The sequence below is a fragment of the Pan paniscus genome, chromosome 14, assembly GCF_029289425.2.
Source record: "Pan paniscus chromosome 14, NHGRI_mPanPan1-v2.0_pri, whole genome shotgun sequence".
Lineage (NCBI taxonomy): Eukaryota > Metazoa > Chordata > Mammalia > Primates > Hominidae > Pan > Pan paniscus.
The window spans coordinates 81,101,948-81,120,560 of NC_073263.2; the positions used below are offsets into that span (position 1 = coordinate 81,101,948).

The 18,613-nt window shown below is 36.4% G+C and overlaps 1 protein-coding gene across 2 annotated transcripts in view; it reads left to right on the forward strand.

Moving 5' to 3' along the window:
* NDFIP2 (Nedd4 family interacting protein 2) overlaps positions 1 to 18,613 on the forward strand; it is a 74,990-nt gene that overhangs the window by 36,712 nt on the left and 19,665 nt on the right. For both annotated transcript variants that reach the window (XM_055096897.2, XM_008950570.5), the window contains exons 2-3: positions 3,254 to 3,419; positions 15,789 to 15,922. In XM_055096897.2, coding sequence (XP_054952872.1) covers positions 3,254 to 3,419; positions 15,789 to 15,922 — 300 coding nt within the window. The remainder of the gene's footprint in view (positions 1 to 3,253; positions 3,420 to 15,788; positions 15,923 to 18,613) is intronic.

Below are 18,613 nucleotides of genomic sequence, written 5' to 3' on the forward strand. Positions count from 1 at the left end.
TTTAAAGTAAATTGAAAGTTATACATGCTACAGTAGGCAGAGGTTGTTGACTGAGTTAGTGGGTTTTACTGTTGATGCATGGTAATATTCACATATTATAATTTTGTCAAAACCGTAGGTGTTAGCTAGGGCAGTTGAAATAAATTAGGGCATGTTTTATAGGCTCCAAAGCTTTATTTTGGAACTTATATATAAAAGTGTTTGTAGTTATTCCTTTCATTTTAGTTATTTGAGTAAATTTTGACAGTTTTTGAAAGTAAGTTGGTCATTCTGGGGAGCACATTTATGTATTCAATGTAGTAAAGAGTGTTTTTTTTGAGAAACTGGAAGAGTGCCGTTTTGCATATAAGATTTTTCGTTTGTAAAGCTTGCTGTATCTGCATTTGCAGCTTTAATAAGAGATGTGGAAAAGTGGTTTTCCCTTTTTGACACCTTCACAATTAATTGTTTAGGTGATATTAACAAGTAGACATCTGTATTACACTTTTATTGGGCTTACCTTGCTGATCTAACATTTTTGGTCTTAAAGTATTATCAGTTAAAGATAATTAAGTGAGGAATTCTCCTGGGTACCATGTAGTAGGAAGACATGGGAGATGGATTGTAATACCAGGTGCAACATGTCACTAGTCAAGAGGGTAGTCATTTAGTGCCTACTTGGAAAAGTGCTGCAAGAAATATAAACTTCATAAGGCTCATAATCATAAAATTCACTTATGATTATTTGGTCTTTGAATTCGCTTTATGTGAATTGATCTCATTATGTAAATCTTAATGTTATGATGTTTGTGGAAAGAGTGGTCTTAGTAACTTCATAAATGATTTTAGGCATGGTTATGACAGTTTTGTTAAGTTATAATACATTTACTATCTCACAAAAATGTTTTGCTAGTGTGATCATTTATCAAGACATGGAAAAAGCAATGTGTAGTAAATTGACCTCTTGTTTTACTTTGCATTTACTTATTTATTTCAGAGATGAGTGACTACTGATTGGATTGTTAGAGAGTACCACATAATTTCTCTTGAAGGTGATGAAATAAACTAAATAAAAGGGAAGAAGTGGGAGGATAGTATTTGTTAAATCCTTCAGTGTGTTGGTTGTTATATTAGATGCTTTCCAAATATTATTTTACAAACCTATGAGGATTTTGGCTGCATTCAGAGCTAATAGGTGAACACTAAGACATGGAGAAGATTTTATCAGAGGTCCTAAAAGGTAGAGCAAAAATTTACATGCTGATCTTTCTTTTTTCTTTCTTTCTTTTTTCTTTTTAAGACAGTGTCTTACCCTGTCATCCAGGCTGGAGTGCAGTAGCGTGGTCACGGCTCACTGCAGCCTCATCCTCCTAGGCTCAAGTGATTCTCCCACCTCAGCCTCCTTAGTAACTGGGACTACAGTCACATGCCAGACTTGACCATTTTTTGTATTTTTTGGTAGAGATTGGGTTTCACCATATTGCCCAGGCTGGTCTTGAACACCTGAGCTCGAGCAGTCCGCTTCCCTCAGCCTCCCAAAGTGCTGGGATTACAGGTGCCAGCCACTGTGCCCAGTCCAACATGCTGTTCTTTCTAAATTCCAAAATTCATGTTCATTTTGCTACATCACATTCAAATTGGTATGTATACTAGCTCTGTGACAAAATTTATTTGGGAGATTATTTTTAACATTGAATTTCTTAGAGTAACAGGAATAAATTAAAATATGAAAATTAAATAATATGGAAAACTAGTAGTTTCTTTTGAAATAGAGATTCCAGTTTTAAAAGTATCTTAAAAATTTTTAATAAGACTTTTTGCCAAATATATTTAAGGATCAAAGTACTTCTTGATGAATCACTTTTTATCGTATTGATGCCTTTGACTCATCTTAGTTTCTGCATGTAGTTATTACCAATTTGTGAGGAATGGCCATTTCAAAGGTTACTATAAATGAAGTAAAACGTCTTCAGTCACACTGCTTGGCTTTAATTCCTTACTCTACCCTTTCTTACTGTTGTGACATATGGGAAGTTACTTTAGCTTCTGCACTTCCTGTTTGTTGTTTTTCTTTTATTGGTGATAATAACAGTCTCTGTCTCCTAGGATCTCCTAGGTTGTTGTGGAGATTGAGTTAAGTAATTCAAGATCTCAACATGTTATTAGCATTTATTAACTCTCAAGGAATTTGTTGAGATGAAGAGCATTTGCTAGAATTTTATATACACATCAACTTATTTTGCTTTAGTAATTTTTTTGTTGGTTTGTTTGTTTTTGAGACGGAGTCTCGCTCTGTCACCTTGACAATGTTAAGGCTGGAGTGCATTGGCACAATTTTGGCTCATTGCAACCTCTGCCTCCCGGGTTCAAGCAATTCTCCTGCCTCAGCCACCCGAGTAGCTGGGATTACAGGTGTGCGACACCACACTCAGCTAATTTTTGTATTTTTAGTAGAGACAGGGCTTCACCATGTTGGCCAGGCTGGTCTCAAACTCCTGGCCTCAAGTGATCCACCCACCTTGGCCTCCCAATGTGCTGGTATTACAGGTGTGAGCCACTGCGCCCAGCCTTGCTTTAGTAATTTTTTTTGTACTTGGGAAAACCTACTTAGCGTACTCGACATTTTTAGAATGTTTTTCTGTTTTATTCCATTTCATTAATTCAGCTTTCATTTCTGATTATTCTAGATTCACACATTTTTTCAGGAGGCTCATAAGTATGAAGAGATGGTAGTAGAGATGGTATCATGGCTATGTTATTAGGATTTTTGCTTTTCTTTGTAGTATGTAATAACTCTACTGTTACAATTGCATACTTCCTCTTCCCCGTAGCACCAAACCTTCTCCTTCTGCAGTCTCTCTGATTTCAATAAATGGCTTCAATAGGCCAGAAACCTTGGAGTCTTCTTTTGATACCTGATTTTAAAATTACAGTAGGCCCCCTTATCCAAGGGATGTGGTAGACCTTTGATATCTACTTTAGGATCATATGAATTTGTATTTATTTTGAATCATGATATTTTCTTTATAAATTCTTAATTTGACCTTCCTCTTTATTGTAAAGAAACTGAAAATTCTGAACTTAATAACTAAGTCTTTACAAATTGTTTTTCAAAAACTTTGAAATACTAGTGTGATTTTGTATACTATCTAAAAATGCCATTTCCTTTGTGTTTGGCCAAAAAGCGATAATGTGTCTGAAATGATAAAATCAGCTTAAAATTTAAAAAATAATAGCATTACATTAATGTTTTCTTTTTCTTTTGTTCTCTTAGCTTCTTAATGAAGAGGATAACTCAGAATCATCGGCTATAGAGCAGCCATCTACTTCAAACCCAGCACCGCAGATTGTGCAGGCTGCGTCTTCAGCACCAGCACTTGAAACTGACTCTTCCCCTCCACCATATAGTAGTATTACTGTGGAAGTACCTACAACTTCAGGTATGAAACATCTAGTAATGTTTTTATTAGTTCTTTTTTTTTTTTACATTTTGGTTTTGTGTAATTATCAAGTCTGTTAATGGGCTTATAAACATATATACACATGGATATTTATATATGTATATACATACCGTGTGCACATATAAATATACAAATGTATACACACATATATATGTGTGTATGTATGTATGTGTACCTACTTATATAACCATAAAACAAGATGATGGTGAGTGTGAATGAGAATGTGGTATATGTGACTGTAGGTGAAGGGTGTACGTAGTGATATCCCATACATATGATAATTACTGAATACAAGGCAATAATTCCTGTTTGCTACTGTTCATCTTATTCAGGTCACTCTAAAGAACTAATCTATTTTTCTGGCTACAATTTTTATTTCCTAAGCAATGATTAATTATTCAGTTTGATCACTTTTGTATACCAGTGTGATTTAGTATACTATCTGATGATTCTTTAATTTTATATGTGATTATAACTTCTCTAGTCTATTAATTTCTAAATAAATTCTAAATAACTTCTCTAAATATTTTGTATACTCATTATGAAACATTTTCATTTTAAAAATCAGTTACTGAAAAATATTTTAACAGAGAAAATTTTTCACTAGAACTTTTCATCTTATTCTGTATTTAACATCATCTCCTGCTCTCAAATTAATGCCAGCTTTCTCTGGTTACCATTTTTGCATTTGGAATGTGTAAACTCAATATTTCTTCTACCAAATTCATTTACTTTTTTTGTGTAGTTACTGAAAATCATTTTTTCATGGTGTCCTCACTAATGAAGCTAATACATGCTTACTCCTTTTATTTGGTTTTCGTTTTGCTTTTTTTTTTCTTTTTTTTTTGAGACGGAGTCTTTCTCTGTTGCCCAGGCTGGAGTGTGCAGTGGCCCAATCTCGGCTCACTGCAAGCTCTGCCTTCCAGGTTCACACCATTCTCCTGCCTCAGCCTCCTGAGTAGCTGGGACTACAGGCGCCCACCACCGCACCTGGCTAATTTCGTTTTTGTATTCTTAGTAGGACGGGGTTTCACCATGTTAGCCAGGATGGTCTCGATCTCCTGACCTCGTGATCCACCTGCCTCAGCCTCCCAAAGTGCTGGGATTACAGGCGTGAGCCACCGTGCCTGGCCTACTCCTTTTATTTGTATAAAATGTTTATTTGATGATTATGCTTGCTCATTGCCCAGTTTTATGCACAGTTTTTATGTTGATAACAATTTTGTCTTTAGCTATAAGATTTAACAGCTGGTTTGATGCCTGTTAAAATTTATTATATGCTAAATAGTAATTCTTCAATATTTTACAAGTTTTCACAATATAATAATAAGACTTTGCTACCTTAGATTAAAAAAATTAATTTGATTGTAATTTTGAAGAAAGAAAATGAGTTGTTTTCCTACTGATGTTTGTCTGAGTAATGAAAGATACTATGAATAATTTTAAGAGTGAAATTGTGATCCCTTTGTTGTGACTACCATTGCTATTGCTGTGTAACAAACTACCCAAAATGTAATAGAGTAAAATATCAATCATTTATTACTGTTAATTCTTACTGTTCTGGGAGTGGACTGGGCTGAACTATGCTCTTCTCTCCTAGAGTCTTATGTGACTGTTGTCTGATGGTGGCTGGGGTTGGAATTATCTCAAAAGCTTCTTTTTTCACAAGTTTGGTGGTTTATACTGGCTTCAGCTAGGACCACAGCTGGGGCTACTGGCCAAGACAGTTATATGTGGCTTCTTCTTGTGGCTTACGCTTCCTCAGTAGATGGTGGCTGGGTTCCAAGAACAAGCATTCTGAGAGAAAGTCAGATGGAAGCTCTATCACCTGTTATGATACTGTCTCAAATGTCACATGGTATCCCTTATGCCATATTTTGTTGTTAGAAATGAGTCACTAAGTTTAGTCCTTATTCAAGAGGAGAGGAATTCATCTCTACTTCTTGATGAGAGGAGTTTTAAAGAACTTGAAGACTAACTTTTAAAACTCTCACAACTGCATACTTACCCTTCCCCGTAGCACCAAACCTTCTCCTTCTACAGTCTCTCCCATTTCAATAAATGGCTTCAGTAGGCCAGAAACCTTGGAGTCTTCTTTTGGTACCTGATTTTAAAATTACAGCAAGCCCCCTTATCCAAGGGAGATGTGTTCTCAGAACCCCAGTGGATGCCTAGAACTACAGCTAGCACTGAACCCTATAAATACTGTGTTTTTTCTATACATACTGTTGGTTGGTTGTTTGTTTTTGTTTTTGTTTTTTTAAGATGGAGTTTCATTCTTGTTGCCCAGGCTGGAGTGCAATGGCGTGATCTTGGCTCACTGCAACCTTCACCTCCTGGGTTCAAGCGATTCTCCTGCCTCAGCCTCCCAAGTAGCTGGGATTACAGGCATGTGCCAGCACACCTGGCTAATTTTGTATTTTTAGTAGAGACAGCATTTCACCATGTTGGTCAGGCTGGTCTCGAACTCCTGACCTCGGGTGATCTGCCCACCTCGGCCTGCCAAAGTGCTGGGATTACAGGCATGAGCCACTGCGCCCAGCCCATACTGTGTTTTTTAAATATATACATACTTATGATAAAGTTTAATGTATAAATTAGGCACAGTAAGAGATTAACAACAACTAATAATAAACTAGAACAGTTATGGCAATACTGTAATAAAAGTTATGTGAATGTAGTCCCTCTTTCTCTTGGAATACCCACTCTTCATGTGATGATATGAGATGATAAAATGCTTATATGATGAGATGAAGTGAGGTGAATGACATAGGCATTGTGATGTAGTGTTAAGGCTACTATTGATCTTCTGATGATATGTCAGAAGGAGGATTGTCTACTTCAGGTGATCCTGGACTGCAAAACCATCACGATGTCGATTAGTATGGATCCTTTATAGTTGGAGGTTATTTTGCTGAAACCTTTTGGAAGGACATTGTAACTGGAAGTTGTTGTCTCTTTTTTATTAACTCATTGAAGTATTGCTGCAGAGGTTGTAGTGCTTCAGTGATCATATGGGTGACTTTGATACTGTGCCCCATTAAGGATCATATTCTATAATTTTGACATTTAATGTCCGTGCCATTTGAAACACTTCAGCAGATTTTGGTAATGGCCACGTTACTGATTCTGCTTCATTTTCTTCTTCATCTTCCTCTTCCTCTGTAGTTGACTCTAACTCTTCCATATCCTCATTATTAACACTTCTTGATGGCCATCAGTATGCCCTTCTACTTCTTCATCAAGCATATTGGCAAATCCTTCTCCACCAACTTGTCTTGCTGTGTGATTTTCCTAGCTTCTCTGCTGATCCCCAAGAAGCCTTTAAAATCATTCATAACTTTACTCCAAACATTCTTCAGGGAGACATCTACAGTTTCTGGTTTTAATTCATCAGTTGCAGCTTTGATGAATGCTACTGCATCAGCAATAGTGATTTCCAGCACTGTATTATGTCATGTTAGGGTCTGCATCGATTGCTGATCAAATGTGATTAAATACTAGGCAAGTATATGTAGCCTTGACTGACCAGATGATGCACTGGTCAAGGGACTGAAGCAATGAGGTTATATTTGCAGGTCAAAGTAAAACCTTGACATTTTCATTTTCATAGCAAACAGATTCAGGATGGTCAGCTGCATTGTCTATTATTAATAGGACTTTAAATTTCAACTTGTTTTCTTCCAAGTAGTTTTTCACTTTGGGGATGAAGCATTGGTGGAAACATTCCATAAACAAGATAGCTGTCACCCATACTTTCTAATTATGTTGCCAGAATTTGGGCAGATAATTTTTCATTTTTTCTTTGAGGGCACATGGATTCTTCACTTAGTACACTATGCTTGGCTCTGTCATATGCCCTGCAGTGTCTCCACACGGTACCTGAGTTAATCTGTCCTTCCATGTTTTATGCCTTGATGGCTCCTTTGTACTTTGATAAATGTCAGTTCTTTCAGGCATCTTCTCCCAGAAGAGCCCAGTTTCATCACAATTGAAAGCTTGTTTGGATGGTATCCTTTCTCCTTAATCAGCTTCTTCAACTCTGCCAGACATGTGACAGCAGCTTCTTCATTAGCAGACACAGACTCTCCAGTAATTTTATATTTTTTAGTCCAAACCTAATCCTCAATCTGTGTGACCTTTCTTTATTTGCAGTAAATGGCTCAGTGTCTGGTTTCAGGAGATTCCTTGCTGAAATCTTTGTATAGGCTCAGTGCCTTCTGGTGCAACACATTGCCATCAGTTGGAACATGTTTCTGCTTTTGTCCTTCACCTATAAATTTACTTCCTCTTCCATCTTAACTAAGCACTTATCACACACTGTGGCCAAAACTTTTGCAGTTTGAGATGTGACAGCAAAACTAGCACAAATTTCTTTTTCCTTCACAATTTCACAGATAGAAGATTCGTTTTTACTGTAGATCTTAGCAACCTCAGCCTACGTTTTTTTTTCTTTATTAAGGCAAGAACTTTCACTTTTTCACTTACAGGTAGCACTTTATGGCTGTCTTTGGCATATCTGAATTGCCAGCATCTCTACTCTTGTGTTTTGGAGCCATTATTAAGTAAAATAGAGTTACTTCAATACAAATACTGCAATACTTCAGTTGTAGATTTGATAACCTAGAGTTGCTAAATGACTGATGGGTGGGTAGTGTTGACAGCGTGTATACACTGGACAAAGGGATGATTCACATCCTGGCCAGGACACAGTGGGTTGGTGTGAGATTTTATCATGATATTCAGAACAATGCACAATTTAAAACTTATGAGTTGTTTATTTCTACAGTTTTCTATTGAATATTTCTGGTTTGCAGTTGACCTTGGGGTCACTGAAACTGTGGAAAGCAAAACCGTGCATAAGGCAGAACTATTGTATATGGTTTTTCTCTTTTAATTTTTGATGAAACGAAATATGTTATTATATGTCTTTAAGCTAGGCCATCTCCATGTTCTGAAATACACAGTTTTCATGCCATGTTCTAATCTCTTCTGGTTTTAGATTTGTGAATATTTTGAAGTTTTAGCAATATTAGTGAGATCTATAACTTATGCTCTTAGCAGATGGAGAGAAGAGGTGGAGCTGCTAAAACTTCAGACAGGAGATGCTGGTAGTATGACTAGGGTGCTGGTGGTGAAGAGTATGCGGATTCAAGCAATATGTGGGAAGTAAAAATCAATGCCTTGGTGACAGATTGGATAAGGATGAGGGAGAAGGGGTTAAGAATGATGCCCAAGTATTACTGAAAAGGAGCAGGTTTGGAATGAAGATCAAAATGTTATTTTTTGGCCATGTTGAATTTTAGGTGCCTTTGAGAACTAAAGAGGATATATCAAATAGGCAGTCAAGTGATAACAAATAGACCCACATCAAATAAGCCTGAAATTCAGAGGAGAGGTTTGGGCTAGAAATAAATGTTGTAAATCAACTGTGTATAGTTGGTAGTTGAATTCTTCATCCATGAATGAAATAGCAAGGAAGAGAGTAGAGAGGAGGAAGAAGTTGTCTATGCTGAGGAACTACAACATTTAACAGTGAGTAGGGGAATATTAGCAGGTCAACAAAAGAGAAGCTGGAGAGTTATGAGAAACACTAGGATCGAGTCATCCAAGGACCTTCAAGAGAATGAAGTTAGATAAAGGGTAACACAAGAACCTTGAAGACTAGCAACACAGGTAAAGAAGAACTATTAGGCAGGTAGGAGAGGACTCTGAAAAGAATATTCTAGAAGCCAAGAGAGGAGAGAATTTTAAAAAGACGTGGCTGGTCAAGAATTTAAAAAGATTATACCTAGCACTTACTGTGTGCTTACTGCATACCTGCCCTTTCTCCCAAGTTCTTAGGTATATAGCTCATCTGATTTTCCAGCCATCCTGAGTAAATCACATCTGTAAAAATGAGGTTCATTTTACAGAGGAGAAAACAATCATGGAAAATTAAATAACTTGCCTGTGTTCACATAGCTTCTCAGTGGTAAAGACAGAATTCGAACTCAGATGTATCTAATTCTAAAGTCCACAGTCATGTTTTATAATTGCGGTGTCCTATGATTTTGGCTATTTGAAGGTCACTGGTGACTTTTGCCATAATGGTTTCTTTGGAGTGTTACAAATATAAACCTAGCATATAATGGGTTAAAAAGAGCACAGGTAGAGAGGAAGCGAAGACAGCAAGTGACTTTAATAACTAACAAATGGAAGCATCACACATGCTCAAAATAGGGGAATCATTAAATACATTTTCAAATGATAGTATGTTTATTGCATAAACATTAAAATTAGGTTTTTTGAAGGCTGTTTACTGATATCACACACTTTGAAATAGCAAATTTAAAAAGTAGAATATAAAATGACATATATGATGTGATCCCCATTATTTAAGAAATAGATGAACATTTCCACGTAAAGGAAATTCCAAAATATGTTAAAAATAATCACTTAGTCTGGATGGTATAGTAATTGGGTTGTTTTCACTTTCTTTAAAGATGGTCATATGCTGCATAACAACATTTTGGCCAGCAACAGACTGCATGTGTATACAATGGTGCTGAAAAATTTCTGTCACCTAGTGACATGGTAGCTGTCGTAAGGTTGCACTACTCAGTGTTTGTGCCAGTGTTGGTGTAAACATATCCAATACTCTGTCAGTTGTGTACAAGTCTAACACATACAATTATGTACAGTATATAATACTTGATAATGGTAATGACTATATTACTGATTTGTATATTTATTAATCTTAATTATTATTTTAGAGTGTATTCCTTCTACTTATAAAAAACAAATTAACTGTAAAACAGCCTCAGGCAGATCTTTTCAGGAGGTATTCCAGAAGGCGTTTGTTATCATAGGAGATGACAGCTCCATGTGTGTTATTGCCCTTGACGACCTTCCAGTGGGACAAATGTGGAGGTGGAAGACAATGATATTGACAATCCTGACCCTTTGTAGGCCTAAGCTAGTGTGCGTGTTTGTGTTGCAGTTTTTAATAAAAAAGCTAGCCATGCACGGTGGCACATGCCTATAATCCCAGTACTTTGGGTGGCTGAGGTGGGAGGATCACAGCCTAGGAGTTTGAGACCAGCCTGGGCAACTTGGCGAAACCCCCATCAACAAAAAATACAAAAATTAGCTGGGTGTGGCAATGCACACCCGTAGTCCCAGCTGCTTGGGAATCTGAGGTGAGACAATTGATTGAGACTGGGAAGTTGAGGCTGAAGTGAGCCATGTGCCACTGCACTCCAGCCTGGGTGACTGAATGAGACCTTGTCACACAAAAAAAAGTTTAAAAAATTTAAAAAATAGAAAAAAGATTGTGGAATAAGGATATAAAAAAGGAAATATTTTTGTACACTGTACAATGTGTTTGTGTTTTAAGCTGTGTTCTTATAAAAGAGTCACAAAGTTAAATTTAAAAGTATATAAAGTAAAAATACAGAAAGCTGAGATTTATTATTGAAGGAAGAAAAATATTTTAAAATAAATCTAGGGTAGCCTAGGTGTACAGTGTTTATAAAGTCTACGGTAGTGTACAGTAATGTCCTAGGCCTTCACGTTCACTCGTCACTCACTCACTGACTCACCCAGAGCAACTTCCCGTCTTCTAAGCTCTGTTCATTGTAGGTGCCCTATCCAGGTCGGCCACTTTATAATATTTTAGAACATATTTTTACTGTACTTTTTCTATGTTTAGATGTATTTATATAACACAGATACTTAACATTGTGTTGCAGTTGCCTAGAGTATTCAGTACAGTAATATGCTGTACAGGTTTGTAGTCGGTGAGCAATAGGCTATATACCATATAGCCTAGTTATGTAGTAGGCTCTACACTCTAGGTTTATATAAGTACACTCTATGATGTTCCACAAAAACTAAATTGCTTAACACATGTCTCAGAACATATCTGTGTTAGTAAGTAATGCATGACTGTATTTTAAACATGAGCTCTGCTAGATTTTGCAGAGATTATATTCTCCATTAGGTCACTTTTTGGCTAGTTTTTATAGATCTGAGTAACATAAATAATAATACGTGACATTTGTGTAATGCTTCACAGTTTACAGAGTCCTCTTGAATACTCTTCTATTTTATCCCATAATAGCAAGTAATAGCCCTGCTGTGTCAGTTTTATGGATGAGCAAGTGGAGCTTCATAGTGCTTAAGTGATTAGCTTGAGGTCACACAACTTCTAAGAGGAGGATTTGGAGCTGGAGCTTGCCAGACTTTAAATCCTCTGGTTGAGAACCACTCTTTTAAAAGGGTAGATAAAAATAAGTAAAATTTAAAAGTGAAAATTAAAGCTGTAGCAATTGAGTTTTCTTACCCAACTTTCATCTATTAGTGGTAGGGATTTTTTTTTTCTATCTTGAGTATTAAAACCTTTCAGAAATTTACATTCTTGTTATTATAAAAAATCACATCTCCTTGGATAATGTGTGCCATTGTTCCAGTTTTTAAAATTTACAGTTTTAATGTTACTGCCTTAAAATTTGTAAACATTGTTTTTACTTAGATTTTGCTTCTACTCTTTCAGAACTAAAGAAATCTGTTTACTTGACCACTTACGTTTTTACATCCTGATAATAAATCTTTTCTAAGAATTTGACTCTTGTCTCTTGTGTTTGGTAACATTCAGTATTATACTGCTAGTACCAATTCCATGTGATTAGATTAAAAATGACTTAACTTCAGGTCCTTAGCTCTTATTGATAGCACTAAAAATTGTTTTAAGACCTATATGCATGAAAATACAGTAGAAGTATTGCTAGAGTAAAATGTATTTTTAGGTTGAAAATGCAAGAAATTCTGTTAGACAAAATTGTAAACAAATGTAAAAAAATAAAAGCATACTTCAGAAATATTGCTGGTTCATTTTCAGACTACTGAAGTAAAGCGAATATCTCAGTGAAGAGAGTCATATGAATTTTTTGGTTTCCCAGTGCATACAAAAGTTATGTTTACACTATACTCTTAAGGGTGCAGTAGCATTATGTTTAAAAAATGTACATATCTTAATTTAAAACTTTACTGCTAAAAGATACTAATGATGATCAGAGCTTCAGTGAGTCATAATCTTTTTCCTGGTGGAAGATCTTGCCTCAGTGTTGATGGCTACTGACTGATCAGGGTGGTGGTTGCTGAATATTGGGGTGGCTATGGCAATTTCTTTTCTTTTTTTTAGAGACAGGATTCAGTGGCGCTTTCATAGCTCACTGTAGTCTTAGATCCCTGGGCTCAAGCAGTGCTCCTGCCTCAGCCTCCTGAGTAGCTGGTACTACAGGGACAGCTATTTAAAAAAAAAATTAATATTTTTAAAGGTGGGGTCTCCCCATGTTGCCCAGGCAGGTCTCAAACTCCTGGCCTCAAGTGATCCTTTAGCCTCAGCTTCCCGAGTAGCTGGGATTACAGGTGCCAGCTGCTGTGCCCAGCTCCAGCTGTGGCAATTTGTTAAAATAAGACAGCAATGAAGTTTGCTACACCAATTGACTCTTTGTTTTACAAAAGAGTTGTCTGTAGCATGCAGTGCTGTTTATGGCATTTTACCCACACTAGGACTTCTTCCAAAACTGGAGTCAATTCTCTCAATCCCTGCCACTGCTTTGTCAGTTAAACTTATGTAATCTAAGTCCTTTTTTGTCATTTCAACGATGTTCACAGCATCTTCACCAAGAGTATCTCCCATCTCAAGAAATCACTTTCTTTGCTCATCCATAAGAAGCAACTGTTCATTCATTTAAGTTTTATCATGAGATTGCAGCAATTCAGTCACATTTTCAGGCCTCACTTCTGATTCTACTTCTCTTGCTGTTTCTCCCAAGTCTGCAATTACTTTCTCCACTGAAGTCTTAAACCCCTCAGTCATCTATGAGGGTTGGAATCAACTTCCAACTCCTGTTAATGTTCATATTTTGACCTTCTCCCATGATCCTGAATGTTTTTAATGGCATCTAGAATAGTGAATCCTTTCCAGAAGCTTTTCAGTTTACTTTGTCCAGATCCATCAGAGAAATCACTATCTGTGGCAGCAATCGTCTTATGAAATATAGCTCTAAAATCATAAGACTTGAAAGTCAGAATGACCCCTTGATCCATGGGCTGCAAAATGGATGTTGTCTTAGTAGGCATGAAAACAACATTAATCTTCTTGTACATCTCCTTCAGAGGTCTTGAGTGACCAGGTGCATTGTCAGTGAGCAGTAATATTTTGGAAGATCTTTTTCTCCTGAGCTTTCAACAGTGGACTTAAAACATTCAGTAAACCATGCTATAAACAGGTGTGCTGTCATCAGGCTTTGTTGTTCCATTTATGGAGCACAGAGTAGACTGAGCATAATTCTTAAGGGCTCTATGATCTTCAGAATGGTAAATGAGCATTGGCTTCAACTTAAAGTTCCCAGCTGAATTAAATCCTTACAAGAGAGTCAGCCTGTCCTTTGAAGCTTTGAAACCAGGAATTGACTCCTCTCTAGCTATGCAAGTCCTAGAAGGCATCTTCCAGTAGAAAGCTGTGTCATCTACATTGAAAATCTGTTGTTTAGCATAGCCACCGTCATCAATGATCTTAGCTAGATCTTCTGCATAATTTGCTGCGGCTTCTACGTCAGCACTTGCTGCTTCATGTTGCACTTTTATGAAGATGGCTTCTTTGATTTAGCCTTATAAACCAACCTCTGCCAGCTGCCAACTTTTCTTCTTTACCTTCCTCACTTCTCTCAGTCTTAATAGAATTGAAGAGAGTCAGCACCTTGCTCTGAACCAGGCTTTGGCATGTAGGAATGTTGTGGCTGGTTTGATCTTCTAACTGGAACTAGAATTTACTCCATATCAGCAATAAAGTAGTTTCCCTTTCTTATTACTCATGTGTTCACTGTAGTAGCACTTTTAATTGCCTTCAGGAACTTTTCCTTTGCATTCATAACTTGGCTGTTTGGAGCAAGAGGTCTGGCTTTCGGTGTGTCTTGGCTTTTGCCATGCTGTCCTTGCTAGGCTTGATTGTTTCTAGCTTTTGAATTAGAGTGAGAGACGTGTGACAAAACACGTACAGTGTTTATCAATTAGGTTTCCTGTGTTCTATGGGCACAGTTTGTGGTGCCCCAAAACAATTACAATAGTGACATCAAAGATCACTGATCACAGATCACCATAAAAGATACAATAGTAGCACTGGAAACATTTGAAATATTGCTAGAAGTACTAGGACAGAGACACAGAGTGAGTGAGCACATGCTCTTGGAAAAATGGTGCTGATACACTTGTTCGATGTGGAATTGCCACCGCAAACCTTCAGTTTGTAAGAAACACAGTATTTGCAAAATGCACTAAAGCAAAGTGTATAAAACCAGGTATGCTTATATAAAACTACTGTTGTTATAATGGAGGAAAATACAAAAGTGATGTCAAACAGTGTGGTGTATGCTACTTTTAGAACCTTTTTTGTGTGTGTGTCAGTGACTCTAGCATAAGTCTAATGAGTTGATTGACCTGTATAGCACTTTACTTTATTACTTATGTTGTAATAAGTGATGGGTTTTATTTTTAAAATAAGCAGTCTGTATTTTCTATTGTAATGTATTTCTGGAGATTATATTTCAAAAATTGGGGCGAAAAATACTTATAAAAGGAAATCTAAAGAACTAGCTGGATAAAGGAAAAATGGGAAGAGAAAGGGACAAGAGTGAAAAAAGTAAAACTTCAATCTTTTAGCAAAGGGAAATACTGAATTTGCTTAAGAGATTAGAGCAGTTGCTGAAATCAAGATGTGTAAAAAAATTACCCCTTGTATGTTATTGGAGCAAAGTATTTGGGGGCAGGATCTTCCTGTGTCTGCCACTTAAATGTTTAATATTGTGCAAGTAACTTAACTTTCCTGAACCTCAGAGATGCTAAGATCAATGTATACAGAAGTGATATATGAAATGGTTAGTACTATGTAAATGTTTGTTATTATTATTATTACTTTTTCTTTTTGCTTTTTTGGCTGTGAGATAGTGGGCAAGTAAACTAAGTTCTTTGTGCATACTAATAAGCACATAGAGAATACTCATGTATTATGAGATTCTTACTTCTCTTGTCTGGCACTCTTTTTCAGAATTTCATTCTAGAGGTTCTTGTTTAGTGTATTAGCCTTTAAACGGTATTTATCCATTCTTTCTCTTTATAATAAATTTGGACTAAAATAAGATATATGATTGTAATAGTAATTTATATATTTTATAGCTTATAACATAGGACTATAATAGCAATAGTAGTCCTGTATTAGTGGCCAGTTGTAAATTATTAAGTCATGGCTATGGCTACAAAATTAAATAGATTTTATTGGTTATTCTTTTTGAATTCTTTCTTCAGATACAGAAGTTTACGGTGAGTTTTATCCCGTGCCACCTCCCTATAGCGTTGCTACCTCTCTTCCTACATACGATGAAGCTGAGAAGGCTAAAGCTGCTGCAATGGCAGCTGCAGCAGCAGAAACATCTCAAAGAGTAAGAAAATTTCATCATTTCTTTTGATAAAATTATTTTCGTTAATTGATATATACATTTAGTAATACTAAAAACAGTTCTTTGTGTGTAAGTGTGTATGTAGATTTTTTTCGAGCATTATGGGTTTGAACTGCACAGGTCTACTTGTATGCAGATTGTTTTAAATAAATATATTGGAAAAATATTTTGGAGATCTGCAGCAATTTGAAAAAACTTGGGACAAATTGCATAGCCTAGAAATATCAAAAAAATTAAGAAAAGGCCTGTCATGAATGCATAAAATACATGTAGATACTAGTTTATGTATTATCAACTGTTTATGTTATCAGTAAGGCTTCTAATTAACAATAGGCTGTGAGTCGTTAAGTTTTGGGAAAGTCAAAGTTATACTCAAATTTTCTACCGCTTGCAGGTGGGTCGGTGTCCCTAACCCCTGTATTGTTGAAGGGTTACTGTATTTGTTCTACTGTTGCTTATGTGTGTGGTCACTTTTTGTTGAAATTGGCATTCTCCTAGTTAAATTCACCTTCTTTATCCCTTGACTTCCTCTTTTCTATTGCTCTTCCCCGCTTATCCCTTCCTAAATTTTGATTTCAGGCCCCTCATGTGTTAGCCTTCACTTCCCATCCTAACTCACTCACTCTGGTTACCACCACTTGGAAAGTTCTTCTCTTTGCCTGGACCTCAAGTCCATTGACCTCTTTGCTGTCCATGTACTTATTTCTCTTCTTACATAGTTTGAATTCCATGGCCTATCATTTTAATTGTGAATCATCTTTTTTTTCTATTTATGTTTTCTATATTAGCATACCCAGTTTAGTGACTGTGAAAGAACTCAAGGTAGCCAAAAAACACAGAGAAATGTTACAAGGCCTTCAAATTATTTTTGTCAGCTGTTTTTTTTTTTTTTTTTTGATAACATATTCTACTCTAGAATTTTGGAATGATGATCAAGCATTCTGTCTTCCTCATCTACATGTTTTAGTAATGGAGTTAATGAGATACATGTATATTATTCTTTGCTCTGGTAAACGGAGTGGCTGTCTCAGTAATGGAGAGTCAGTGAGATACATACACATCTACTATTCTGCAGCCAGGTAAGAGGCAGAAATTATTTACATTTTAATGTGGCTGCAAGGAGGGCTAGAATTTTTTGCCTTTTTTTTCTTGCTTCAGACTTGAGAGATGCCATTTCAGATCCCTGGATTCACCCCATTTTGTTTGGGAAAAAGACAAAAAAATCAATTCACCCAGGAAAGCTAGAATTAGGTGAGGAGTCAAGGCAGAGAGATGTGCTTCCATGTATGGCATTCTCCTCTAGCTGCTATGAGGTCAGAGCCCAGCGAGCAGATCCTCTGAGAGAAGAGCATGTGCCCTGAATGTGTTTCTTTTATCAGCAATAACCCTATTTATGCCTGCTCCCACTACCCTCTTCCAGCACACACAGGGTTAAACGTCAACATAAATAGCTTTGGACACAGTTATGAAGGTAAAGACAGTAAACTCCGAATTTATTTTTTATGCCTTTTCCTTCACAGAGGAGGAAAGTAAGTCTCTTAACACAGTGGCATAATATAGCTGAGTCAATAAGAATTTTTGTTGCTTTGAGGGGAACATCATAGAGAAGGAGGATAGATCTAAATAGGGTATTTTTGTCTAAATCAGTTCTCGGTTACTTAGAACACATATATTTGTAAATGAACATGCACATCTCTCAGTGAAGTAGATTGTTTCCTCTCTAGCTATGAAAGTCCCAATAACTCCTTTTCTCAGGGGGTGTTTGCCCAGAGACCTTAAAGAGTATTATGGACCATAGATCATTTACTGCCCTAACTTCCATACAATAGGATAGAATTCTAAAGACAAGGTAGGAAGCATTAAGTCTTACTAAGTGTGCTTTGAGAAAAGTTGATTTTACCCCTTTTGGAGAGAAAAGTCTGAAGTGTTACTGTTCCATTCCCTCATTGTCATCATTTCCAGCACCCTGTTTTAGAAAGTAAATGTAATCCTCAGCCAGAATTGGAACATGTCCATAAAGAAAAGCTCCCTGTTTTTACCTGCTTCTGATATCATTGTAACCCCAGCTTGTGAGCATTGTGGAAAATTTCATAGACAGCAAAGTATTAATAGAATTGTGTACAAGAGACTAACTTAGGTCTTGTAAAAAATCTTATAAATTTACCAGTGCTTCCTAACCCAGTGCTTCAGCACCCTCTTTGTGCAGAGTATGAATGTTTGCATATGAGCCTCCATTACCTGATTGAGATAAAAAATTGGTCAATGCTTGAAAATTGCTAGGAGAGTAGATTTTAAGTGTTCTTGCACAAAAAAAAATATTTGAGGTACTGTACATGGTAATTAGCTCAATTTAGCCACTCCACAATGTATACACATTTTAAAACATCATGTAATACATCATAAATATATACAGTTTTTGTCAATTACAAACAAAATTTAAAAATTGAAAAAACGTCTCATCGAATTAGCATTTGAGTGCATTCAGTTGTAAATGAGTCTCAGCTGGGTGAGTTGAAAGCTTGTTTCCTAAATCAACTCTCATTGGGAGAATATAGATAGTCAAGAGACTTTAAAACTACTGTTTTTTACTATTTCCTATTTCTGATGTGTAGAATTGCATGTATGTTATGGAATGGTTAAGTAGATTTCTGAAAATGACAACTCATTATTAAT